Source organism: Fusarium phalaenopsidis (assembly GCF_050370095.1).
Source record: "Fusarium phalaenopsidis strain FUZ10S chromosome Unknown contig_32296, whole genome shotgun sequence".
Taxonomy (NCBI): domain Eukaryota; kingdom Fungi; phylum Ascomycota; class Sordariomycetes; order Hypocreales; family Nectriaceae; genus Fusarium; species Fusarium phalaenopsidis.
Window position 1 is genome coordinate 2,808,453 of NW_028145408.1, and position 24,768 is coordinate 2,833,220.

The following is a 24,768-nucleotide window of genomic DNA, read 5'->3' on the forward strand; positions in this document are numbered from 1 at the left end:
CGGAGTGTTACCATCGAAGACTCGTCTAATAGTATCAGACCCGGCAAGTATCAGCTGCTCCAGCACATCTATATGGTCGTACATGACAGCGTAATGAATCGAAGAGCATCCACAGTGGTCGAGCTCGTCTATAGCTTCCGGTTGCTCTCGCAGTGCCTGCCGCATCTGAACCGTGTCGCCTTGCTTCGCTGCCTGGTAGATTCTGCATGTACGCCGACACCCTTGGGCAAACGACAGCACCTTTGCCAGAACATGTCTGGTATTGTCATCGGTGACGCTCGAAGAGCAGTGCACAAGAGTGAAGTTGACAACATAGCCAACCCTCCAATAGACAAGGGTCAGCCCAGCCTACAATCTACGTCAGCTTCTGCATAATACAACCTTGTAAGTCCTTGTTGTGGGAGCACATTTTTCCACATCTCGAGTAAAATCTCAATACTCTCATATGCTTGATCAACGATGGCTTTCTGCAAAATTCAAAGTCAGCACTGTTACCCATATTCAGCTTTTTCCAACTACCTACTCCTATCAAGTCAAAGCCAAATTCGTTGGTATCATCTGGAAAAAGTGCCAAACCCTCACTAAGATGGTGTCGTAGCATTGAAGGATTTCCTACCCACCCCCAAATCTCGTCGTTAGAATGTATAATCCTCGGGGCGCGCAGTCAATAGGTCAGAGTCGGCTGTCCGCCTCGATACCCTCCAAAGAGAGCCACTCCAGTCCAGAGCCATCTTGGAGGTTGATATTCGAACTCTGGTCCCATGCTTGGTCCGCATTGCTGCTCGCAAGTCCTGTCAACAGCTTGGTTTCTTACACGCCACGAGCCCAACACTATTGACATCCACGAGTAATTGTCGTACTCTCCAATATTTCCGTGGCAGCGGCATTGGCAATCTTGTCCGCATCTGCGCGTTCCCAAAGGCTGGATCGCCGTTATGCTCATGTAGCTTTCCTCTTGGGTGTATATGGCACAGCCACCACTCTCATCTGATAGGAAACGGCTCTGAAACTCGCCCAGCTTCAATGAATCCGTCATGGACTGGGTGGAAGCCTCGCTGGTCTCCGAGCATGAGTCGCCCTCTGACTCGATTTCTTCCACCTGCCTCTCGACAGGGCCAAGGACTGGAGCCTGAATTGGACCAGAGATAGGGCCGTTGAGTAGTCCCGTTTGGCTTTGTTGGTTACCTTCCAGGTAATAGACCGTGCGCTGCTTGATTGAGTGTAGAATCCTAGACTATCATCAGCTTTGAAGTTAAAACGAACAGGCCATCATATCACAGACACTTCCTGCTGTGTTCCAATTCTATCGACAGACGATGAGGTTCTCGAAGTGATGGCCAAGTGCAGGTCGTGCTTTGTGTCCTGGGCTTTCCGCGCAAGTACCTCGATCTTCTTGCTCTCGTAGAGCCATTGCATCTTCCTTGCTATCCGCCTCGGGTCGTGCCATTTGCGATCGTTCGTATACTTGGACACGGTCTGGTTGAGCGCTTCCAGGATCCCCTGAAGCTCCTGGATTGCAAGCGAAACCATCGGGTGTTCCTGCGTCGTCCCTGGAGGGGGTTGTGGGCGTAACGGTAGGCCCGTCTGTCGCATAGCCTCGAGGATAAATCCGTCGATCGTAACGATCTATCACCGTGTTAGTCATGTCGCTAAGCAGATGGAATTGGATGCTACCCGCCTCCTTCTTGAGGTCGTCGCACTGCTGTTGAATCTGACGGATCTCTCGCAGTAGGTTGACAGCCTTGATGGTTCCTTGCACGGCTTGCGCGAGGGCGAAGTTGATCAATCTGTCAGAAGCCCAACTGCCCAGAGCCTCGTCAGGCTGTGCTGAGACGCCTTGGTAACATGGAGAAAGCTTCGCTATGCAGGAACAGCCAATCAATAGCTGCTCTGGCAAAAGCGCCGGAATCTGAAATGCAGCCGGACCAACACTGCCATGGGCTGCCAGTTGCTGCGGACGGCACAGCCTGATCCAAAAGATGTTCCGTAAATGTGGCATTTTAAGGTCCTATCACTTAATTCAGTTTGTAGCTTCACCGAAAATGTCTTGGAAGTGTGCAGAAAGCATACTTGGAGTGTGTGGGTAGGCTTCCTTCAGGCCAGGCTGAGCGTGCCAACAGATGTTGGGTCAGTCAGCCAGCGCCTGATGTATACCTGTGTTTCTTTCTTGGAGTGTCGATCATATGGGAGTTTATCAGTTCATAACTGGGGAATCATATCGCATTAGAATGGGGTTGTCTTTTATCGTATGTCAGGTGCTGTTCACCAGTGTCACGTCAAGCTACTTGTTGCATGCTGAGAAATAGGAGAAGGTATTCCACCCAAGTTAATAACTGAAGCCATGGTATAATAATTAGGATGGTTAAATGGTGTTATCATCTTGTACGAAAGGGAGAGGTACTGGTCTATTAGGGCTCAGGTTGAAGAGCTACAATAAATACTCCTGCGTGGAACTTACCTAGAGTCAAGACTAGCAGCTATTGATGAGATAAATGGTCGTACTTAGATGCCTACAGCTGCCGCGACTAGATCTCCTGGGTGTTATTGACTCTGTGATGAATCTTTGCGTTGTCAAGGTTGCGTTGATCGGTTGAAGTGGTGGCTATTGTTTTAATCCATCACTGGCATTGTACTTGGTCTCTCCTCAACCTCAAACCAACAACATATTTTACAACTATTAACGAAGACGGAACATATATCAGGATGTGTGGCCCAAGCACTTGATACATTTTAGTCAACTCGATCACGACATGAACGGATTGTCGCGAAGCGTCGTGCATCAATCAAGACAGCCTACCCTGGAATCGGCCGAGATCTCGATTAAGCGGTATCTCGAGAAACAGCGATAAGACAAGATCCGATATAAGACGGAAATGATTAAATCTAGGCGTACGCCCCTGCTTATCCTATCGGCCGGGGACTTGTCTCATGCCATCCGAGTACCCGGTTGTCGTCAAGTCTAATTATCATAGGCTCACCTTTCCTTCACACCAAGACATGAGTGACGCCATCAGACATGCTCAATTACACCGACAATCGAGTGCCGCCAAGCTAGACAGGCGATCTAGCCGTAGTCTAATGTGTGTGCTCATTGTTTCAGCCAGCCTCGTTCGGAAACGTTCAAGCCAAACCCCAACAGACGAATCATTTCAAGAAACAGTCGAGAGGCTACAAGCTGCAAGCGATCTGCGTCAGCCCAAAAGCCACAGCTAGCTGCACGGCTTCTAGAAAACCCCCCTTCGAGAAGTGGCAGTTCGTGTCCTGAAACCAAGCGAGGAAGTCTAATCGACGAGAATGGGCTAGGTTACCGGCTCTGCGGTCAAAATGTTCTACGATGTAACGAAGATGACATGGAACTGGACGGATCATCGGGGGGCAAGTCTGTTTCTGGCCATGGCTGAAACGGCCGGAGAAAGCCATGCCTTGAATCAGTTCCTTTAGAAGCCCAGAGGGGAAGGCTGGCATGTGGCTTTTGGGTCGAGTGTTTTGAGCAAGGTCCATGATGCCAGAGGCTGAGTCGTAGAGCCCAGTGCAACCTCGGTATGGCATCATGTTAAAAGGCGTCCGGTAAATAGGCGAGGGACGTCTCTAGGGATACATGCGCACAGATAGCGAATGGGCTGTGGCAGGTCATGGCAGCAAGGATTGTCTGATGGCAGGCTACGCATGCGTGCCAGTGGCACACAAGGCCGGGAAACGTGGAAAAACGTGGTAGTCGAGCAGGGGGATTGCTGTTGCCTTGAGACCCTGAATTGACTCGCTTGGCTGGTTGTGGTTTTCTGTCAACTTGGCTTTCTGCGTCAGATCATGCTTCAAGCGTCCTTGATCAAATCCCTTTTTACCAGGCTTGGTAGCCCTTTGGATCTGCCTTCCATCCATGGGGACAAGATGGTGCCCCAGAGCCCAAAGGTGCAAGAGTCATGCAAGACAAGGTCGACCACAGTCCGGGGGACGGCGTGGACTCGGCGGTCGTGCCCAGGGCAGGCCTAGCGAAACCTAATGGGAGGAAGGCCGACGCCACCACATGGGACTGTTGGGCAGAACGGGAGTCTGTCAGTCAAAAGGCAGAGCTGGTGGTTATTGTAATGAGAGGGACGGCGGGTATGGCGGGTGGTGAGCCGGTGACAGGGGCATGAAAAAGACATGGGAACATTGGTGGGAGAGACAATTTATTGGGCTTTTGGGGATGCAACCTATGAAAGCAACCCAGATTCATCTCGACTTTTGAGGCTTTTCACCTTGATGATGCAAGCTAGTTCACCGTGATGATCGCAATGGCGCCCGACTCGATGCAAGATTGATGAGTGGTTCTAAATCACCACGCCAAGACGGGGGCTTGGCGGAGAGCCTGCCGGACAATGGAGAATATCAGCATGTCATCTTTCGGGCAGTCGGGTATCCCACAGGTCCGATCAAGACCTCAATTCCTCCCCTAATCTCTTTTGCTTCTCTACGACATCCCCTAGAGGCTCCGCTTGAAAGGAACCGTGCTGGGATGGGGATGCTCGCTGAGGGGGACCCGGTGAAGCCCCAAAACGGCCTGGGTCCGCCGGGGGAAGACGATCCGGGCCGATGCTCTCAAGGGTTGAAGCCAGCCGCGGTCCCAAGCGTTTTGTTCCATTGTCAGCGAAGGAAGGTTCTTTTGCTTCTGTTTGGCGTGAGTGGTAGCGAGAGGTGGGCGTGGTGGGTACGTAGTAGAGTGTGATGGCGGATCGACGATGGATGTACGGGATATGTATACATGTGTATAGATGTCTTGTGTGCTCAAGAGGGTATGTTTATGTATGTTCTCGACTATGTATGCTCTCGTGTGTGTTTTTGTGTATCGTGTGGGTGTTCGTGTCTGCCGTCTATTCTTCTCGTACATGAACCAGTCCAATTAATCTAGTCTACTCCCAACTACGTCGTAGACACCAATGCTCGTGCGTGCGGGTGAGGCGCGGATGGCGGGTGGATGATGGACGATGCACAACATTGAAAGACGGCTCCCAGCACAGACTCTTAGCAGAGGCGCTATTATGTGAGGACTGGCCAGATTCAGTGGAAGAGCAAGCAAGCCGTTGGTCAAAGGACGAAGGGGCAGAGACATTTTACCCCTGACTGGTTTAGTCCCGGATGATTCTGCTGGGCAACTAGGTTATTTCACTAGTTAGCGTCCTCTTGGACAGGAATCATATCAGGCAGGCCGACCGTAAGCTATTTACAAGAAGCGACGGTAGACCCGCGATTGTCGCTCCGGCGGTCGACCTGGCGGGTCGGGTGCCAAGTTGATCAGCGACGGGACAAGGTTATGCAAAGAAGAGGACCCTAGGTAAGAGTAGATCGACGACGAGTCGATCAGGCTGTCCTACGGATACCTGTACTTGTGTACACAGAGACGGAGTAATCTTGTAGACCCTCCGAGGCTCGGATCTAACCCCCGGATCAGGGCCATGCGAGATGCCAGGGGGACTATGTGACAAGTGTGACGGTGCCTGGACGGCTTGCATAGCATCGTGCAGACAGTACAAGTACCGTAGCAGTCGGGCTGACAAGAGTTTGGCCCAAGGCTGACAAGGGTCGGCTGAATTGTGTTGCATACGGAGAGATGGATATCCGTGAGCACAGTGAGCACAACTCAAGATACTGACTCAAGTCACGTACTCGGTGGTACATAGGACCATAGTCACGGGCCATTGCTCAGTAAATCCCATCCTGTCTTCACTTCCGGCCGGTACTGTCTGACTGCCACGTGCGATTCCGTCTCCATCCCATGCATCTCGAGATTGAAGTGGGCCCCTTGACTGGGACCGGCGAGAAGGGAAGAAGCAAAGAAAGGTGTTGATTGTTGGCAGAAATGGCCAAGCAAACAATTGACGTGTCGTTTCACTTTAACTGTCACATTGTTGATTTGCTAGATGATGTGAAATATCGTCTTGTCCGCTCTTTCCGGTTTGGGCGGATGAGAATTCTGCTTCGGGCGGCTCCTTCCTTCTGCGCCGCTCTTTCCATCCCAGAATCGGCTCATGCCCTCACTTACACATTGTCTAGATTTCGGCTTCATTGCTTTTTCTTCATCCTTTTTTCCCTTTTTCACAGTCTTTTTGTTTTACGCCTTTTTCCCTTTCCGCTTGGTCAACGGAGCACCTAATTATTTCTTTTGCAGCCCATTTTTCTTTCCTTTTTCGCCATTGATTCCGTCTCCCCTTGAACGGCTGGGGACCCGTCCGTCTCCTTTCAGGCCCCCAAGCCCCCCCAAGCCGGGCTTTCAAGGGCCGCTTGGTTGAATTGCTCTCTTCTCGCTTGCCCCCAGTGACCGACGATTCTTTCGCCGTACGATACCCATTGTGGAGTTTAACCTCGTCCTACCGAAATGCGCGAGAGTGGGCTTTGAAGAATTGTCTCGTTCTCTTTTCCTTTCTTGCCGCGTCTTTGCTTCTTCGTCTCGCTTCCCGCCGATCCATACGCGGCACCGCAGCGGCAGTCTACGAATAGCGTTGCAGTCGACTCCCGCTTGTCTTTCCATTAGGGTCCTCTCTCAGCCGTGTTAGCATCTGCTGCTTGGCTGGTCCGTCCCCCGCTAATAACCCAGGCGCCTCGGTCTATGCTGCTTTGTGCAATGTACCATGAGCTTAGCAGCTTGTCATGAGCATTCATGACTCGCCGCTTCATTTCCCTCTCCGCGCGACGAGACCATCTCCAATAGTCGGTCGCTTGCTGAACAAGGCTGTCGACAAATTGCTTCACTGGTCTCTTGGTCTTGCCAGTTGACGCCAGCCTCACATTGATGCTCAATCATTCATAACAAGCTTCATAACTACGGAGTACAGTCCCTGTAATACGTACTCCGTACCGCTCCCGTACCACGAGCTCCCGTCCAACAGACCAACCAACAGCTTGGAAACCCTGTCCAATTTTGCGGCTCAGGACCACCCGTCAAAAGCACGGAATAAAAACAGAAGCGGAAGGCCAAGAAGCTGCAGCACGCCAGCAACGCCCCTTTGACTCGCGAGCCCCATCCTTCAGCACCACTGGACAAGCTCAGCAACCGTCGAGTCGAGCACGACGCACGCACAGAGCTTCTCGCTCCAGCAGCAACCAGCCGCAGGGACCAAGCGTGCTCTGTAGCGGCCAGCAGCGGCCAGCAGCCCGTCAGCCATCCCCCAGCACCCCTGCGAATCCCTGCTCCCTGGGCGTGATCGTCGACGGACCACGCGCCTTTCACGCCTTCAGGGGCCCTAAACGACGCTCGGGCGCCTCCCAAGTCTCGTAGCCCTTCGCCTGGACCGCTGTTGGGCCTAGCTTCAACCCCCGAACCCCCGCAGAGGAGTCGAGGGTCCCCCCCTGACGCTTCTTTTCGCTCGTCCTCGACCTGTCGACGTCGCGACTCTGGACGGGGTGGATACGCCTCACGCTCTGCTCATCTGCTCCGAAATCCCCAAGTCCCCAGGCCTGGGCCCTAGTCAGTCAGTTCACCTCAGTTGCTTGTTCCTTGGGTGTGGTCCGTCCTGGGTCCCTCAAAAGCGCCGCGCCCCGTCTTTTGACCCCCATCCCCTTCCTTCTTTACTGTCCTGTCTGTTGATTCTGCCTTTGTTTGAGGCGAGACTGACAGACACTCAACTGCAGACCCAATCCTCCCTTGCAGTCGCCGGCACGAGGACAACGCCCGCGCATCCCGCGCAGACAGCTCGTCGAATCGCTGCCTCGTTCGTCCTGACCTCGACGCACGACGCTCGTCCCTCGCTCGCCCCGTTCCCGTCGCTCACGGACCTTTCCCCTCCAGTCTTGTCTAGACGCCCCACCTCCTGAAGACCTTCGTCTCGTCTTATCAGCCCAGACCAAAAACCGCAGACGCCAGATTCGATTCTACACTTTGAATTGTAACGATTCGATCAACGCCCGCCAAAATGGGCCTCTTTTCGCGCAAGGACAAGACGCCAAAGGGCGAACAGCCCATCAACACGTCCAAGTCCAATGTCAGCGTCAACTCGCACTCTTCGAGCCTGAGATCTCCTCCCGGAGTCTCTCGCAACCCGCTCAATCGAACTTCGGCTGCCAGCACCTCCCCCGGCACCCCAATGAGCCCAATGTCACCTATTAAGCTTCCCAAGATCGACCTTCCCCGACCCCCGGATCCTCAGCTCGACCCTGCTGGTTACCTTCGAAGTCTCGGCGCCGTAAGAGAGCGAAGCAAGATTGTCACAGACAAGGCGCTGCGGAATGAGCTGAAGCACTTTGATGTTGACATGGGAAAGTTTCCTGATGTGGTTACGTTTGTCACTGGAATTATCAAGGTACGTGGGAGAAATGGTTTGCGCGAAAGCATCTAATAGTTGTTAGCGAGACTACGATGCCCCTTTTACTAGCATTCCCAGCCATGGTCGATACCAGCACTTTTGCGTAGGCGGTCGCGACCGCATTGCCCAGCTTCTGTCTACCTGGCCCGATAACGTCGACAACACGGAGCGCTGCCGTCGTCTGATTGATCTTTTCCTGATTAGTGTGCTGCTCGACGCTGGTGCTGGCACCCAATGGAGCTACAAGAGCAACGAGAATGGTCGCATGTACAGGAGGTCAGAGGGTATCGCAGTGGCCAGTTTGGAAATGTTCAAGACTGTAAGTGACCGGCCACGGCTTTGCGCGCGATTGCTGACTGTTTAGGGACTGTTCTCTGGAAACCCCAACAATAAGTTCCAGGTCGACAAGGATGGTCTGAAGGATCTTACTGTCGAGAAGCTGGCTGCTGGGCTCCAGTCAAGGCCAGGCAACGAAATTGCTGGTGTCGAGGGCCGAACTGACCTTCTTGTCCGCTTGGGTGAGGCTATGGCTGCCAAGGACGACTTCTTTGGCTTCGACGGTCGCCCTGGAAGCATTGTAGACCACCTTCTTGGCCACCCCTCAACACAAGCATCCTCGATGCTTATTGTTCCCCTCCCCGTTCTCTGGAACGTCCTCATGACTGGCCTCTCCCCTATCTGGCCCACGAACCGAACTGCCATCAATGGCGTCTCCCTTGGCGATGCCTGGCCTTGCCAGTCTATGCCTCAGCCGGGCAACTCTCCTAAGGTCTCGGCCTTCCCCAACAGCTCCAACGCCGCTGCTTGGGAGTCAATTCTTCCCTTCCACAAGCTCACCCAGTGGCTCACCTACTCGCTCATGCAGCCCATGCAGCAACTGCTGAAAATGCACTTTGCTGGCACTGAGCTCCTGACTGGTCTCCCTGAGTACCGCAATGGTGGTCTCTTTGTCGACATGGGTGTCCTTAACCTGAAGAAGGATGATCTTGAGAGAGGTCTGGAGAACTACAACGACTGGGTACGACGGACAGGCGCTAAGGGTGTCGAAGTTGCTCCCATGTTTGAGCCTAGCGACGATATTATTGTTGAGTGGAGAGGTGTCACGGTTGGCTTCCTCGACATGCTGTGCACGGAAGTGAACAAGGCACTCAAGTCTGAGCTGGGTGGAAACGAAATGACTCTGGCACAGTTGCTGGAAGCCGGTAGCTGGAGGGTAAGTTTTTGACACTGTATACTGCAAACAAAGCTAACAACTTCAGGGTGGTCGTGAAATTGCCGAGATCAACAGGCCCAACACCAAGGAGCCACCGATCTTGATCGACAGTGACGGAACCGTATTCTAGGCTTTGCCCTTCTTGAATGTATTACTGAACAATGATGGAACGTGAGGACTGGGTATAGAGGAGCGGATGGTGGAGCTTCAACGGCTTTCTTATGGGAAGCATCAGCATTATTTCCAAGTATCCATATTATCCTGAGAGGCCAACAAGGCAGGGGTTTATTACAGTGGCAAAACAAGCTGCGGGCGGAAAAGGGCCAGGCAGGCTGCCTAGTTTATAATCGAGACGAGACGTACAAGACGTTAAAAGGAGGCGGCGTTTTTAATTGAGTAGTCGCTTCTTGGCAGCTGAGCTTTGATGTTTCTCATGTTTGAAGTCTCGAGGTTTTCTATTATGTTTCAAGCGCAGTTCTCTTTTCCACGCCAAAGAGGAGATGCCCTCAATGCAATCCATTGTCATCCCTCATGTACTCCCCATGCTTATTGTACAGATTCCATACACGGCTATATTTACATGTCATACACGTCTGAGATTGTACTTTACTGCTTGTACTTTTTCTCAAACTCGTCCCGCTCAAGCTTTCGTCGCAGATCCTCGAGCTTCTGCATCTGCTCTCGGCGCTTCTTCTCTGCCCGCTCCTGTTCGGTACCGGCGTACTGGCCAGTATAGTTATTGACCTGATCAGATAGGCCCTTCTTCATATCGTTGAGGTTGTCGGTAAGACGCTCTCGAAGGCCAGAGACGCCTGAGGACTGTGTGGCGCGAGGGGCCTCGTACTTGGGCTTCTCGACCTCGAGGATGGGAAGACCGAGGGCGACTCGGACGGTCTCGTTGTTGAGGATGACGGCAGTGAGGAGAGTGGCGGAACCGGTTGAAACCATCATGAGGTTAACACCGGCGGAGAGGAAGGTTGTGCCGATGAAGCCGACGGTACCAAACACCCACATCATCTTCTTCATCATGGCCTTTTGCGAGGCGGGGGTGTACTTGGCGTTGACCTGGGGGTGTCAGAATTCAAGATTCACGAGAAGTAACGAAAGTGAGAACTTACAGCCATGGCACCGAATAGAAGACTGGTACCCAGAGCAGGGAGGAGGAAATAGGGATCAGAGGCTGTGAGGTCGGTGAACCACAGGAAACCAGCATTCTCCATAGACGGAACGGGAATGTGCACCATGCCGCTAATGATTCGGAACAGGCCGAAACTGAAGGGGATCTGAATAAAAGACCACAGCATACCCGAGTTTTTGGCGCCGTACTGCTCTCGAACCATCTTGTTGAGGAACTGGCCCTTTTGCAGCATCTCCCTGTCGCCAGACTGGTACCCCTTCTTGACGAGATCCATGGCTTCTTGACCTCGGGGATCCTTCTTCATCTGTTGCATAGCGGCGTTGAATCGCAGACTGCGAACCTGGGGGTAGAACATAATCACGCGAAGGATGAGGGCTGTCGCGATGATGGATTCGCCCCAGCCGAGACCAGAGTATACGTGAACGTGCTCGAGAGCCCACTGCATGACTGAAGTAGGACCCCAGCCGTAATCGAGACCGATCTCGTGTAGGAAGCCTAGTTTTTCGGGCATGTTGAGGATGTTGGGGCTCGCGAGGTTGGCGATGGCCTCGAGGTCAAGGTCCGTGGGAACGACGGGGGTTTCGGCCGTTGTCACGTTCGCGACAGTCTCGGTGGGGATACCAGCAGCATCGTTGACAGTACTCGAAGTAGCCTCTATCGTTTCTGAGGGAGTGACGGGCTCGGGGGTCACAGGTTCGGCGGTTGCGGCCTCAACGGCCGGCTCTTCGGTCTTCTTCTTTCCAAACGGCCAGAGGGAGAATGCCCTCGTTGTGGAAACTCCGCCCAGGACGAAAGGCGCGGCGACGTTCTTGACTCCGATCCTTGAGGGTGTAAGAGAAGCGCGAGGATTCCTCAGCGCTGTACCGAATTGCCGTGCATGTCCGAATTTTCGAGAAAGCGTCCTCTGCCACTCATTAGCACATTCCAAGCCATTGACACACAGAAGTAGAGAATAATCGTACCGATTGACTGGGTAGTCGCCTTTGGAAGGCGCCCGAGGGCAGGGAGCGCACAATTCCTCGACTGGGAAGCATCGTGGGCTGTGTTCGTGGGGTAAATTGAAGTTTGAGGATTGGCGGGCGCGGCTTTTGGCTGGGGAATTTTTTGGAGGTTTTTCGCTCCGGGGGTTTGGTCGGCGGGTAAATGTCGGGACCGGTGGTCCGTCGCCGGCGTCGGTCTCGGGATGTGGTCATCCGACATGAGCTTGTGACGGTTGGAGTGAAAGTGAATGAATCCCAGTTCAAAGTTGGGAATGCATTTTTGTAGTCGTGATAACAGTGTCTTCAGAGAAGCTGCCTGACATGAGCCGTGTGGTATTTACATCTTGAGCCGCCTGTTTCCGCAACATGATCGCCGCGCTCCATGTTCCCCGTCCCGTCTATGTAGTATCAAATTACGCAAAATGCCAATGCATTCATCCATCATTCGTGTAGAATGTGGGTATGCCCGTGAGTTGTGATTGTTTTGGGTCCCGAAAATCCCCTCACTCCAAGCTCGCAAGGTCGTTCAGTGAAGGACGAGGGCTGTATGACCTTTCTCGGACTTCGATGCCGGGTCCGATGGGGTGGGCTCTTCGTCGGGATAGAGGAAAGACCTGAGCTGTTAGTGACTATGCTAAATCCAGAGCGCATACAAGGACTCACCTTGGTGCCTCCCCATCCCAGTCTAAACGCGGCCTCATGCGCAAACAGCTCTCCAAATCCCAGCATCATGCCGTTGATGAATGGTAGCAGCAGGTTGATGGCGGCTCCTCGTACCAGCGACCATACTGTAGGGGGCTTGTATAGAATAACGGGCGAATTTGATGAGGGCGGCGAGGAGAGCTCATCTCCGGCAGAGTATAGTTCGCTATCGGAGGGCACCGTGACGCCGGACTCGGCGAGGTGGTTGTGAGGGTCGTCGGACATGGCGGGGGATGTATGAGTATTGCGGTCGCGGGAAGTTGGACACCAAGAATGTCGTTAGAACTTTCAAAACTCGGACTTCTCTGATCGCAGGCAGAGTTGTCAAGCTAACAACTGCTAACGCCGAGGATGGTGTTGACTATCCCAACAGCTTCCCCAGCCTTACGTAAGGTGACCGGGGTCGGTGGATCGCTGTTCCGGTGGGGTCAAGGTGGGGTATCAGCCACCACAGCCACCGCCGCTATTGAGCTTGCCCGCTTAGCCACATGGAGCTTGGTGACGAGGCGGCAAGCTGCCTGCTTCCTTCGTCTTCCAAGCAATCTTGCAAACAACTTTTGTCATTGTCCTTTTAGCTTTGTGTTGTTTCTGAGTGAATTCCTGAAGTTTGGGATTTATTCGTTGAACGACCGCTGTCCGTGACACTCTTCCACCAGATACCCCGCCTCAACCAACATGGCAGACCACGAGAGCCAGATCGTGGACTTTGTCGGCCTGACCGGCGGAAGCACAGAAGAGGTCAGCAGAGCGATGCCGTGAATAGTACGAAACTGACTTTCCCAGGCCAAGCAGTATCTTGAAGCTCACAACTGGGACATTGCCGAAGCCAGCAACGCCTGGTTCCGTGACGCCGAAGACGATGCCAACGACCCAGTTCCCGACAACTACACCGGACCACGAACTCTTGACGGCCGACCAGCTCCCGCGGCCGCCAGTAGCAGTAGCAGCCAAGCACGCAAGCCTGTGTCACAGCAGAAGAAGAAGGGCATCGCGACACTGGGATCGCTTGGAGGTGGATCGCACCAGCATGATCATGATGACGATGACGATGACATGGATGATGAAGACGACGATGGACGTGGTAACTTGTTTGCTGGAGGCGAGAAGTCGGGTCTGGCTGTTCAGGATCCCAAGCAGGAAGGGGGTCCCAAAAAGATTATCAGCGACATTCTCGCCAAGGCCAGAGCGTAAGTCGAGTATCCTTGACCTGAACATGACTAATAGGAGCAGCAACGCCTCTCGCCCAGACACTGAAAATGAGTCCGGCCCATCTCAGCCCTCTCACTTCCGGGGTACCGGAATGACTCTTGGTGGTGACGGAGTCGAAAGCCGAAGCATCCCCGATCCTCTCGGACCAGCGCGACCTTCCAACGCCCAGCCCCAGGAGCGAGTCCTTCACATCTGGCAGGATGGATTCAGCATCGACGATGGAGAGCTCCGTCGCTTCGATGACCCTGCTAATCAGGTTGACCTACAGATGATTCGCTCTGGTCGAGCACCCCTGCATCTTATGAACGTCCAGCACGACCAACCCGTCGACGTCAAGCTTCACCAGCATGACACGCCTTACCAGCCTCAGCCTAAGCAGTACAAGCCTTTTGGCGGCTCTGGACGACGATTGGGAGCTGTGGTGCCTGGTGCTGGCGAAGAGGCTACCTCTGCTCCTGCGTCTGCCTCTGCGGCTGCCCCTGCGGCGTCTTCCTCTACCAACACTGGCCCTACTATCGACGAATCTCAACCAACTGTCATGATCCGCATTCAGATGCCTGACGGCACTCGTCTGCCTGCTCGATTCAACACCACCAACACCGTCGACGACGTTTACGGTTTCGTCCAGGGAGCTTCACCCGAAACTCGAACTCGATCATGGGTGCTGGCTACAACCTTCCCCAACAAGGACCACACCGACCGTAGCCTCGTCCTTGGAGAGATGCCCGAATTCAAGAAGGGTGGAACCGCTGTGGTCAAGTGGGCTTAGGCATAATTGGGATGGCGTTGGGGTTATGACTGAGATTTACGGCTACTCCAGTTCAACTGGCAACGACTTAGACAGGCCAATAGAGAATGGCAATTGCATTACGCTTTTATGTGACAAAACCCCAGTCTAGCATGAATCCTGAACCCAACGCCCTCACCGTCATGACAGTGGTATCTAAACGCCGACGCCAAATAATTCGTAATTCATCAAGCAGCTGCAGTGATTGCGTTGGAAGCTGCCTGAGTGATTGGACCATCCAGAAACTTGAAATGCTCAATAGCAATCTGGCAGTTGAGCATCGCAGCGTTGAACCGGGCCTCTCCTGGTGGAAGCACAACCATGAGGTACGTGTTTGTCGTGAACTTGAGGATGAAGAGGCTGAATCTGGGTCCGGCCTTATGCTCCATCCTGATGAACTGCTCGGCGTTGCGGGGTGTTCCTGTGAATCGAGAGATGCTCTGCTTGAAGTGCTTCATGATGTTCGACATGCGCTCTAGACGGTCTTCGGTGGGGTTTCGTTGGCCTTCGGGAGATGTCCACGATGATACGGCAAGGAAGGAGGTGCGTTCGAACAAGAGGAGTTCTTCGGCCTCGATTGCGAGTCCGAGGTTGGCGAGGTTGCGCTCGATAACGGCGAGGTTCGGCACGAGATCGTGGATGATGGATGCCCAGGCCTTGTATAAGCTTTGATCCCAGATGGATGTTGCAAATGGCGTGAGCTCGACCGAAGACGGAGCGATTCCAACCGAGTTTGCATATTCGAAGGTTTTTTGCCGAACGACACGAATGCGCTCATCGTAGACTTGCTCTCTCGCCGACGGGACCACGAGGTCCATCTTGTGTATGAGGATGTATATCTTTGCGGCGGGCGAATACTGCAGAAGAGCGGAAAGGATGGACACGTATGTTGCCAAGTCGCGGTCGACATCGCGCGATTCAATGTCGAAGACGTAGATGAGGACGCCGACGTTGGAAAAGACGTGGACGCGCTGCTGCGAGAGGTAGTTTTCCATGAAGGCCTCCTGGCCGCCGCAGTCCCAGAGGTTGAGGGTTAGGTTTCCGAGGAACTTGACGTGGGAGAGGTCTATATCGATGGTTGCGCCGCTGCCATACATTAGAGGGGGGCTATGCGTGACGAGGAGGGGACTCACAGGCGACGTGTGTCTCGGGCAATGTAGTTGCTAAAGATGATGCTCCTCATGCTCGACTTTCCAGAGCCAGACTTTCCCATTAGGAGGACCTTCTTCTTCTTTGGCTTCTTGACCTCTCCGAGGATCTCTGGTGCTGGCTGGGTAGCCGCCTCCGAGAGGGGGTTCTCGATGTATGAGGCCATGTCGTCTTGTCTCGTGAGTTTTTGGTATGGTGTTGAAGGAGGGGGGAGATAGCTACGTTGGGAGGGAAGGGTAGCTTGTGGCGCGTGGGGCTTAGCGCGTGGCTGGGTCCACCCCCGGGATCGGAAGAGCTTGGCTGTGGATTGGGTATCAAGAGAAACAATGATGTTTGGGATTGTTTGAAGGATCTTTGACTCTGTCTTTGGCCCTGTCTTTGACTCTGAATAGCACGGGAAGAGGGGCATTGATTAAATCAGTCAGATCATGAATACCGTGTCTTGGGTATTGTCATGATCAAGGTCTCACCTTATGTAAGCCAACGCCTTGACTCAACGCCTCGTGGCAGGTTGAAACACAATAACTTCTCGCTTTCATCTGTGATGTTTATAGCGAATCTCCTACGCCTATCCCAGCAAATCGTTCCTTATTGCTTACCTTTGCCTTCCTGATACTGGCTCATACTGACCCATGATCATACCCACCTTCAACCCTTGGCCTTGGCGCCAGTGACATCTAGACCCGGCCCTAGCCCACAAAGTCTGGCCACCCGAATATACCTCATTTGCAGCCGAACATCCAACAATAACTGGGCGAATGGTTTAGTGGTATAATACTCCCTTAGCATAATTCGTCCGAATCATCTGGGAGTGGTCCAGGGTTCGATTCCCTGTTCGTCCATCAGAGGTGGTTTGATCCCACCAAGCATCCTTCTCTTTTGTTTTTTTTTTTTTGCCATTGTTACGTTGAGTCAAGACATGACTCTTGCTGTTGACAACAATGCATCCTTTTTGCTGCTCATAATAACTATGAAGATTTATCTTGTGGTTTGAGTCCTGCCAACAGAATGAGTGATAAGTGTCGGGCATTATAGTACCAAGTGACCGATCAACTGATGACCAACACCAACTTACTGTGAGTGTCTGCTTGCTTGAATCACTAGACGCCTTGAGAATGGGTATAAAGAGCGCTCTTCAAGACCTACTCCAGGATGGAGGTGGCCTCATACTATGCGGAATTCTCAACTTACCACATTGAACACCGTCTGGAAGACCATCACCATGCGCTTCACCACTCTGGCTTCTGGCTTATCCCTCTTGGTGGCCAGCACCTCTGGCCACATGCAAATGTCCAACCCCCCTCCCCTGAGGTCCGAGTTCAACCCATACACCACCGGCCGCAACATTGACTACAACATGACTAACCCTCTCCGCAAGGATGGCTCTGACTTCCCCTGTAAGGGATACTATCTTCAGCTCTCCACATCCTTGGGAGAACCTGTGATCAAGATGCAGGGCGGCAAGTCATACAGGATGAGCTTCACTGGCGGAGCTTCTCGAGGTGGTTCATGCCAGGTTTCGTTGTCCGTTGATGGGGGAAATACCTTTTATGTCCTTCACAGCTACATCGGTAACTGCCCTGCCACCTCTGGCAACAACACTCTTCCCTTCCGAGTCCCCGCCGACGTTCCCTTGACGGAACGCGCGCTCTTTGCGTGGACATGGTTCAACAAGCTCGGCAGCCGCGAAATGTACATGAACTGCGCCTCTGTGACGACCCTACACAGCGGAGCAGACAAGATCAGCTTCTTCGACAGACCGCGTATGTTTGTAGCGAATATCGGAAACGGGTGCATGACGGAGGATTCGGAGGATGTGAACTTTCCGGATCCCGGGCCTGAGTTGACCATCAAGAATCTCGCAGCCGCGCCGCCGATAGGCTTGTGTGACCCTTCCAAGATAAGAGCGCCGGAGCGGAAGGAGCCGGAGAGGAAGGAGGATAGTTGTGCTGGGCCGGTGAATAGGACAAGGGAGAAGACGGGGGAGCATTCTGTTACTCTTATTCCAGGGAGTTTCATCATCGGGGAGGTGGATTGATTCCTTGTGCTCAGTGTTCGTTTGAGTGTGATTTGTTAGTTGGTTCGAGAGAATGTAAGGATGAGTACCATACCGAGCCCCTCGTGGCAGGCGAATGCTAGGCAATACAAATAGTCCAAGAAGGCTTCCTCGAGGAATCAAGTATAGTAATAGGGTTAGGTCTACTGGTATGCAGGCCAATCATGAGTCAATATCAGGCCAATGGCGAGCACAAGCGCGTTCCCTTCTTCAGGTTGGGCCTCAAGTCGCTTGAAATGCTGCTCTGGGGCTCTTGCGATACCGCTGCTTCTCCCGCTCCTTGCTATGGAGCTGGCTCAAAGCCTGGGCTGATACCTCGCAGTATGCTCGTTAGTGCCTTCCTCAGGTCGCTCCTTGGAGTTTCATCATTGGAAGGGTGAATTGATTCCTTGTGCCTCAGCATGTGTCCGACTGTGACATGTTAGCCAACTGGAAGCGATTAGAAAGACGGTTCTGACACTCGTCGTGATCGGTCTAATGGTCGCTGGCTGCTTGCCCCTTGGGGGGTTTCAGTGATCTTTGACACCAATGAGGGCGTCCCTGGCGGAGCAAAGGACATCCTCGGCGATGTTGTGTTCTCGGATGGCCTTAATTAATATCTTAGCTCATTCGGCTCGTTGGTGGTAGTGGTATGTCTCTCTTCGTTCCGCTCCAAAGGAGGATCGATGTTGATGCGTTAGCGATTATCGTCCTGGCTTGTGAGGTTAATGTTAGAATAATCTCCTCAAACTACCTATAAAAGGTTCAAGTTAGCCATAATACGAGTCCTCGCCTGTTCACTTGCCGCCGAGTGGCGCAAAAAACGAGGCAACAAGGTAAACCAAGCAGCCACCGAGCTCTGGGTTGACTCGTTGGTCAGGATGGAGTTCCCTTTCGGGGTCTCCTTTGTCCCAGTTAGTGCAAGGCAAATCAGCTTCCATGTATGTATGCGTCCGTTTGTGCAAAGCCCTTAGGCAGGCAACAAACATTGGACTTTTGCCCTTAGGCAAGTGAACTTTGGTGCCCTGAGGCAAGTCACAGACGTTGAACTCCAATGCCCTTAGGTAAATGAAGAACAATCAACTCATCGCCACCCACGGTGCTCGTGAAGGCAAGGTTCGAGAAAGTGCAAGATAGATGCCTTTCAGGTGCTCCAGCAATGCTAGGCGTCTGATATGGCATGGCGGCAACCTGTATAGGCCTCACCAATTGAACAAAGAGGAGGGGCGTTCATAGGCAACCTGAAAGGAGAGAGCCCGCTGTTCGTCACCACCGACGATCTTCACTATTATAAGGCGTTGAGGGTTCCTATGGTAAGAGCAACGGCAACGGCGGTCACCATCGCGAGCACTCCTGCTGAGTCCCAAATTGAGGACGGATGGCAGACAGTAATGCCAATCCGGGTCGGCTTCCTCAAAGAAGTGGCGGAGCCGTTGACGGGACTCGGGATTCGCGAGATGAGGGAGCAAGAAGCCAACCATGTCAGAGTCTAACCCCCCCATTATCACAGACGGGCATTTGAACAAGCATGTCTGAGATCAGATCAAGGGATTGCGATGATGTGCCTCGTTCCTCAGCTGCGGCCTCGAGTTGCCTGCTCTGGGGCTCATCAGCCGAGCCGGATTATTGTCGCTTAAAGCCCCGAGGCTGCCGCCGCCGGCGCTGCTTCTCCTGCTCCTCGTTGCGGCGCTTGGCCAAAATCTCGGCAAATGTCTCGGAGCAGGGTTCGTTGGGATCCTCTTCTGGCCTCCCCCAAGGGTACGGGGCAAGTGGTCTATGATCGAAGAGACGGGATCAACTAGACAAGTACTGTTAGCAGGGAATGTCGTTTTGGTGAGGCACAAACTTACACCACATGTACCAATAGCTGCGGTCAACAGCCCATTCGAAGAGGGTGGTCTTCACCTCGGTCTTGCCCTCTTGGACGAACTTGTTGACGGCGTCCTCCTCGGCTTTCTTCTGGACCCGTTGTTTGTCCTCGCCAGAGCCCCGGATCATCCAGTCAAGGTAGTCTTCCATGTAGACGCGTCTCCTCTCTATGGTCGGGTTGTCGCCGATCCAGAGCTTGGGAAACCGCTTTTGTTTCCGATCCTCGAATGACTCCCACTCTCGGTGAGAGGGGATGCCTCTAGGTCGGTTAGGTGCCGAGTTGGCCGACGGTGCTTCTCCTGACGACATGGTTGATGCGACGGGAGTTGCGATTTTATGATGATGTTATGGTTGTTGTTGATTGGTTTTTGTTGAAGATGCAAGGTCGAAAATGTGAGTAGTTGTGAATCAGAGAAGCACCTTCCTTTGGCAGTGCTGGATTGTTAGGGCTACCTGAGGCCACAACCACCCGCAAGACGACTCTGGGCTTCCAGCTTTCTGCCACCTATGACAGGAAAAATTACCTAAGGGCGAGAGCTTTGGAGTCTAAATAATCCATCGCTAGGGCATTTGCGCAATGCCATTCTCCCCTTCAAGTTGATAGCAGCGCAAGGGCTTGCCACCAGGGATATTCCATAGCACGAGGATGGCGTATCATATTTTACAGGCACACAGGAAGCCTTTATATGGGTATTTAATAGGTAGGTAGATGAGTTTCGGTAAGACAGGGAAATGAAACGAAGGCTAGACCAGATCAATAGGAGACGCTGCCATGGTACCCGCAGTAAGTGCTTTACGACAGTCACTTTTGCAAGCTCAATGCGCAAATGGGAGCCAAAGCATTCATATTATCTTCATTAGAGAATTTTGCTACCCTCAACACGGTTCATGTCTCTGACCCTCTGCCCCAGCTCTGCCGCTTCCCCTAGGCCAGAGCTATTGATCTTCGTATTGCCCACCCAGGCTGTCATCGATGGTAGTCAGTGCTTTGGACGATAATGGACTGTGGCCTGTTAGTTGACTTGGAGATAATTTAAACACGGGTCCCATACCTGTCGTAAACAATCCACACCAATGTTCCTAGCCCCGGAAACAATCATCTCGGCATATGGATACGCTTGAACCTCAACTTCCGTACGCCATGCTCGACGACGACACACACAATCACCCGGGGGTTTCCGTGATGGGGACAGTCACATCCTCCAACTGTTCCCTTGCGGACTCCGTATCCTTCAGCGCATATCGAGGCTAAACAAGCCCACATGCCGTTGTTGTGGTCGAGGAAGGAGAGGAGACGGCGGCGGGCGTTGTCATCATTGAGGTGTGGGACCAGGAAAGCGACAAGCTCCGCATCGAACTCTTTGTCTTCGACGCAGTGTATACGGGTGGCCAGACCCGATAGGGTTTCGAGCGCTCTAGAGAGGCTGCTTCGCTGCTGTATCCTTGACATGGTAAGGAGGCGAGGGAAGGCGGTGGTTGATTGTGCTGTTTTGCTTTGCGGAGGTTTGATATTGTTATCAAGGAAGGCGGAAATTGAAAGGGCTTGAGTGTCTGTGAATCAGAAAAGTATTTCTGTTTGGCAGTGTTTGGTTGGTATGGCTACCTGAGGCAACACGACTCAATGTGGGCTGCCAGCTGTTTGCCAGTTGCAAGAAAAACGCCCTCAAAAATCAAGAGCCTTGGATTTTGGATCATCTCGCCTTCCTCTTGTGCCGTAATTTTGTTCTTCCAAGCTCCTTCTACTCACCATCCCGTGGAATCACCCCCTGATATCACGCAGCATGTCGCAATCCCAGCGTCAGGCCGCCTGGCGTCAAGGCCCTTCTGGACCGCCCAGAGCATACCGAGAAGGCAGCAACAGACACAGGAACAACTTAGTCATGGTCGACAGTATGGCCCTTCAGACCGTCAAGATCACCGGCAGCAACAAAGCCCCCGGCCTCTCCGTGCACAGCGACAGCAGCGGGGGAGGAAGACAGCTCAACATCTACACCAAGCTCGCCGAGGCGAAGAGCACCATTTGCTTCAAGGTCGACAGCGAAGATGCTGCCCTTCAGGCGTATCGTCAAGTTCGAGACATGAATCCTTCGGCTCCTGTTGGAGGCGTCATGTTCAGTGTGGCTCCAAAGGCGGACACTCAGTTTGTCGAAGTCAAGAACGTTGACTGGTCTTCTATGGTCGCTCCTCGTTCTGAAGAGGCCTCTCATGGCTGGTCAGACCTTGAGGAAGCGCTCTTTCAGGCCCTTCGTAAGTTGCTCTACCCAATGTGTCCCCCAGATTCACTGACAGGGGGTTCACAGTTGCCAAACGCCCCGATAAAGACACAAACTCGACTCCCGCCAAGGACACCGAGTCAATTGACAGAACTCGTTCCATGTTTGTATCTATTCCGGCCAAGAGCACCCGGATCGTCGACAGTCCTCGTTCCGGGTTTGGGTCCATTCCTGCTGAGGACACCCAGTCCATCAGCAGTACTGGTTCCATGTTTGGGATTCCTTCGAAGCGCACACGTTGAAATAATCGAAACGAGCGTCTCAACAGCCCCCGAGGTCACTCAGCGGTCCTGCCGAAGGGGGTGTATGCAATGTCTCTCGTGTTTTTGTAGCAAAAGGTGGCGCTCGACATTGGAGATGATGGGAGCGAGAACAGAATCAAGGCTGGAATTGGAACTCTGGATCGTAACCTCTGGTAGTACTGGGGATATCGGTAGAGGGCTTATGCTAGGTACTTAATTGATCTTGGTGCGAGTGTCTCCTGTAGGTGAGCTTATCGCGTTTGCCATAGAACAGCTAGATTCGATGAACTACGCCTCGCACATATCCTTCTATGAATACGCGACAGGACCCTCATTCAGGGAGAACATGACTTCATGGTATTAAACCTGGCAGCCTGAGGGTTAACCACGGGTCGAACTGTGCACAAGTCACCTTGTCAATACTATTCATCTCTCTAGGTGTGAATGGCACATATCACTCTATGCTCCGTTGACAGCTCAGCCCTTGTCAACCTCCCTTTTGGCTTGTCGTATATGTTTTGTTCAGACAAATATAATATGAAACGATCTTCGGCCTTGTATGTACCTCACTCTGTTCCATGCCAAGCTTGTAAAGCGCCCCGATTAGCTCGTCCTGGAGCTTTCCATGTTTTTTTTTTTGGGGGGGCGTCCATCAACTACATCTAGCCAGTTCGATCCAAGAAACGAAGGCGTCTTGCCGAGTCAATAGTCGCTACCTTCACCAGCCGGCACGACACAACACCACCGTGCGCCAGGCAGCAAGCCTTCTCCTGAGTTGGGCTTCCATTAGGATGGCGCCCACTCACGGCTCTGACGCCTGAACCCACCATCTTCAACAAACCGAAACCACTCTTTCCTCTTGCAATAGCGCCAAGGGCTTGCATGTGCTCCTTACTGACGAATTTCATCCCCAAGCTCCTTGAGCACCTTCAGCAGGGCCTCGATTCTCGCACCCTTTTCACTCGCCGCCTCTTTCACAGCCAGGAGCTCCGCCCTCAACTCTCTCTCGACCTCCTCAGCCACAGTCAGCTTAGATCTCAAACGACTGACGCTTTCACACGCTTGGCTTCTCAGGTCAAGCTTAGCCTGTATCGCCGACTCGAGCTCTCTCTTGACCGACTCAAGCTCCTCCACTTTGCTCTGAAAGGCCTCATTCTTCTCTGTCAAAGCACGGCGCAGCGACCAAACCTCGTCTTCTTTACCCGGGGCTGCTCACGTAGATCTGACACCTCAGATCTGGCCAGAGCGCCCGAATTTCTTCTGTTGCCATCCTCGTAATCCTCCTGGCCATAGCCTTGGCCATGATTCTGCCCCGATTGAGCAGCTGGGAAGCCACCTCTGCCTCCCTGCCATCCCGCACCATGTCCACCTCGACGTCTTTCCTGACGTCCTCGTCCCCATCCTCCATCACGTCTTCCACCTCGGCCGTAGGGATCATAAGTGGGGCCAAAATATTGACCTCCGCGACCGTGGCCTCCTCGAGGAAACATCGCGATGCTGCTGCTGTTGCTTTTGCTTTTGCTGTTGCTGTTGCTTCTGATGTTGGTGAAGATGCGGGGAAGATGTTAGAATCCAACGGAAGGTGAGAATTTTTTTCTTCTCGAGGCTTTGGGTCGGGAAGGTGCGTTGCCAGCTGTCGGGCACTGGCAAGATCGAAGCGAGGGGGGAAGGTGCTGCCTCGCGTGCTTTCCCAGACGGGAACAACGAGGGACCGCCAATTGAGATTCAATCAGAGCGTAGGTACCTAGGTAATGACCTGTAATTATTGTGTCATTAGGGAATTAGTAGAGTCTCACTATTTAGATGCTACAGGCAAATGCTAGCTACTTACCTACCTATTGACCAGGTGAACTCGGGAAGGACTGTAATGCGAACGTCCGACGAGATGAACATGGGGCCGACTTTGGCTGCAGCACACAGCTGATATTGAATCAAAGACCTATCAATACGAGCATGAACACACTACCAATAGTGTCTATTATGATCTTGGATTGACAGTGCGTGATTTGTATTCCCAAGATTGTCAATTGCGGAGTTACCCCTTTTCTTTTGTCGGCGGTGCCAATGGTGTCCTTCTGGATGTTTGCCTCAGACGCATTAAGCCTATCCACCTTAAATTCAAAATCTTTACAGGATCCCGTTTTTAGGGAATGGATGTAACCTGAGATATGTTGGTCAATTGCAGGCCGTCGCTGTCTTGGGTGTTCAGCAGATTTCCGGGTCACCCCTCAAGGCGAATGCCACGGTTGTCGAGGTGCTTGAGCACTATTTTCGCGGATCTCGATAGAGCCACTCACAGAGCCACATCAGATCGACCGACATATCGTGGAATGTGCAGGTGAAGACGTCCTGTGGCTCCTAGGTCAGGGGGGATGTGACATCGCGAGTATTCGGAGCAGTTGGCCAAGTTGCTGATAAACGCCAGAACTTATTCCATCTAATCATAAAAGTAGGAAGAGTGAAGAATAAGAATATAATAAAGACTTAATAAAATATAATAAAAATACAATAAAAATTTACTGAAAAGAGATCAATCATGATTAAATATCTACCTAAGTTCATACTAAATATTGCTTTCAGACAGAACTCCAACAACTAAGCCACAGTCAATGCCCAAGTCGGACGTTGCAGAACTGACTCTACTGGAGATGCTTCTCTCGAATACCAAGAGACACGACTACAGTAACAACAGCCGTGAGTATAAGCAAGGCATACGTTGCATGAAAGCCGTTGACATAAGCCTCCGTAACCATTTCCCTCATCTCGCCCGTGAGGCCCTTGACGTATTCCAGAGATTCCATCGCTTGTTGAGCAATCTAAGACGGTCAACTTCATTCAAAAGATGTGTTGGAGCACCTACTTCATCGCCATCTACAAGACCATCAAGCTCGACTT

At 52.6% G+C, this 24,768-nt stretch overlaps 8 protein-coding genes and 1 non-coding gene across 9 annotated transcripts; 5 read left to right on the top strand and 4 right to left on the bottom strand.

The window, feature by feature from the left end:
- Positions 1 to 7,886: 7,886 nt before the first annotated feature.
- LRP88_06459 (URC4/urg3 family protein) lies at positions 7,887 to 9,546 on the top strand (the record flags this gene model as incomplete). Its single annotated transcript, XM_083242998.1, has 4 exons — positions 7,887 to 8,273; positions 8,371 to 8,595; positions 8,671 to 9,478; positions 9,536 to 9,546. 4 exons carry the CDS (start codon positions 7,887 to 7,889, stop codon positions 9,544 to 9,546), a joined length of 1,431 nt encoding a protein of 476 aa, XP_083101934.1.
- A 549-nt stretch (positions 9,547 to 10,095) lies between these two features.
- On the bottom strand, positions 10,096 to 11,661 carry LRP88_06460 (membrane insertase OXA1; the record flags this gene model as incomplete). Its single annotated transcript, XM_083242999.1, has 3 exons — positions 10,096 to 10,554; positions 10,608 to 11,531; positions 11,590 to 11,661. 3 exons carry the CDS (start codon positions 11,659 to 11,661, stop codon positions 10,096 to 10,098), a joined length of 1,455 nt encoding a protein of 484 aa, XP_083101935.1.
- Positions 11,662 to 12,110: 449 nt separating this feature from the next.
- Positions 12,111 to 12,534, bottom strand: LRP88_06461 (outer membrane protein TOM13-domain-containing protein; the record flags this gene model as incomplete). Its single annotated transcript, XM_083243000.1, has 2 exons — positions 12,111 to 12,221; positions 12,271 to 12,534. The coding sequence occupies 2 exons, from the start codon at positions 12,532 to 12,534 to the stop codon at positions 12,111 to 12,113; spliced, it is 375 nt and encodes a 124-aa protein (XP_083101936.1).
- Positions 12,535 to 12,984: 450 nt separating this feature from the next.
- On the top strand, positions 12,985 to 14,287 carry LRP88_06462 (protein phosphatase regulator SHP1; the record flags this gene model as incomplete). Its single annotated transcript, XM_083243001.1, has 4 exons — positions 12,985 to 13,047; positions 13,099 to 13,420; positions 13,473 to 13,505; positions 13,557 to 14,287. The coding sequence occupies 4 exons, from the start codon at positions 12,985 to 12,987 to the stop codon at positions 14,285 to 14,287; spliced, it is 1,149 nt and encodes a 382-aa protein (XP_083101937.1).
- Positions 14,288 to 14,493: 206 nt separating this feature from the next.
- LRP88_06463 (Rag GTPase GTR1) lies at positions 14,494 to 15,620 on the bottom strand (the record flags this gene model as incomplete). Its single annotated transcript, XM_083243002.1, has 2 exons — positions 14,494 to 15,391; positions 15,439 to 15,620. 2 exons carry the CDS (start codon positions 15,618 to 15,620, stop codon positions 14,494 to 14,496), a joined length of 1,080 nt encoding a protein of 359 aa, XP_083101938.1.
- Positions 15,621 to 16,206: 586 nt separating this feature from the next.
- On the top strand, positions 16,207 to 16,296 carry LRP88_06464. The gene has a single exon. It is a non-coding gene; the product is annotated as a tRNA-Ala (tRNA).
- A 380-nt stretch (positions 16,297 to 16,676) lies between these two features.
- LRP88_06465 (uncharacterized protein) lies at positions 16,677 to 17,492 on the top strand (the record flags this gene model as incomplete). Its single annotated transcript, XM_083243003.1, has 1 exon — positions 16,677 to 17,492. One exon carries the CDS (start codon positions 16,677 to 16,679, stop codon positions 17,490 to 17,492), a length of 816 nt encoding a protein of 271 aa, XP_083101939.1.
- A 1,791-nt stretch (positions 17,493 to 19,283) lies between these two features.
- LRP88_06466 (uncharacterized protein) lies at positions 19,284 to 19,667 on the bottom strand (the record flags this gene model as incomplete). Its single annotated transcript, XM_083243004.1, has 2 exons — positions 19,284 to 19,287; positions 19,342 to 19,667. The coding sequence occupies 2 exons, from the start codon at positions 19,665 to 19,667 to the stop codon at positions 19,284 to 19,286; spliced, it is 330 nt and encodes a 109-aa protein (XP_083101940.1).
- Positions 19,668 to 21,238: 1,571 nt separating this feature from the next.
- LRP88_06467 (uncharacterized protein) lies at positions 21,239 to 21,873 on the top strand (the record flags this gene model as incomplete). Its single annotated transcript, XM_083243005.1, has 2 exons — positions 21,239 to 21,605; positions 21,659 to 21,873. The coding sequence occupies 2 exons, from the start codon at positions 21,239 to 21,241 to the stop codon at positions 21,871 to 21,873; spliced, it is 582 nt and encodes a 193-aa protein (XP_083101941.1).
- Positions 21,874 to 24,768: the final 2,895 nt, after the last annotated feature.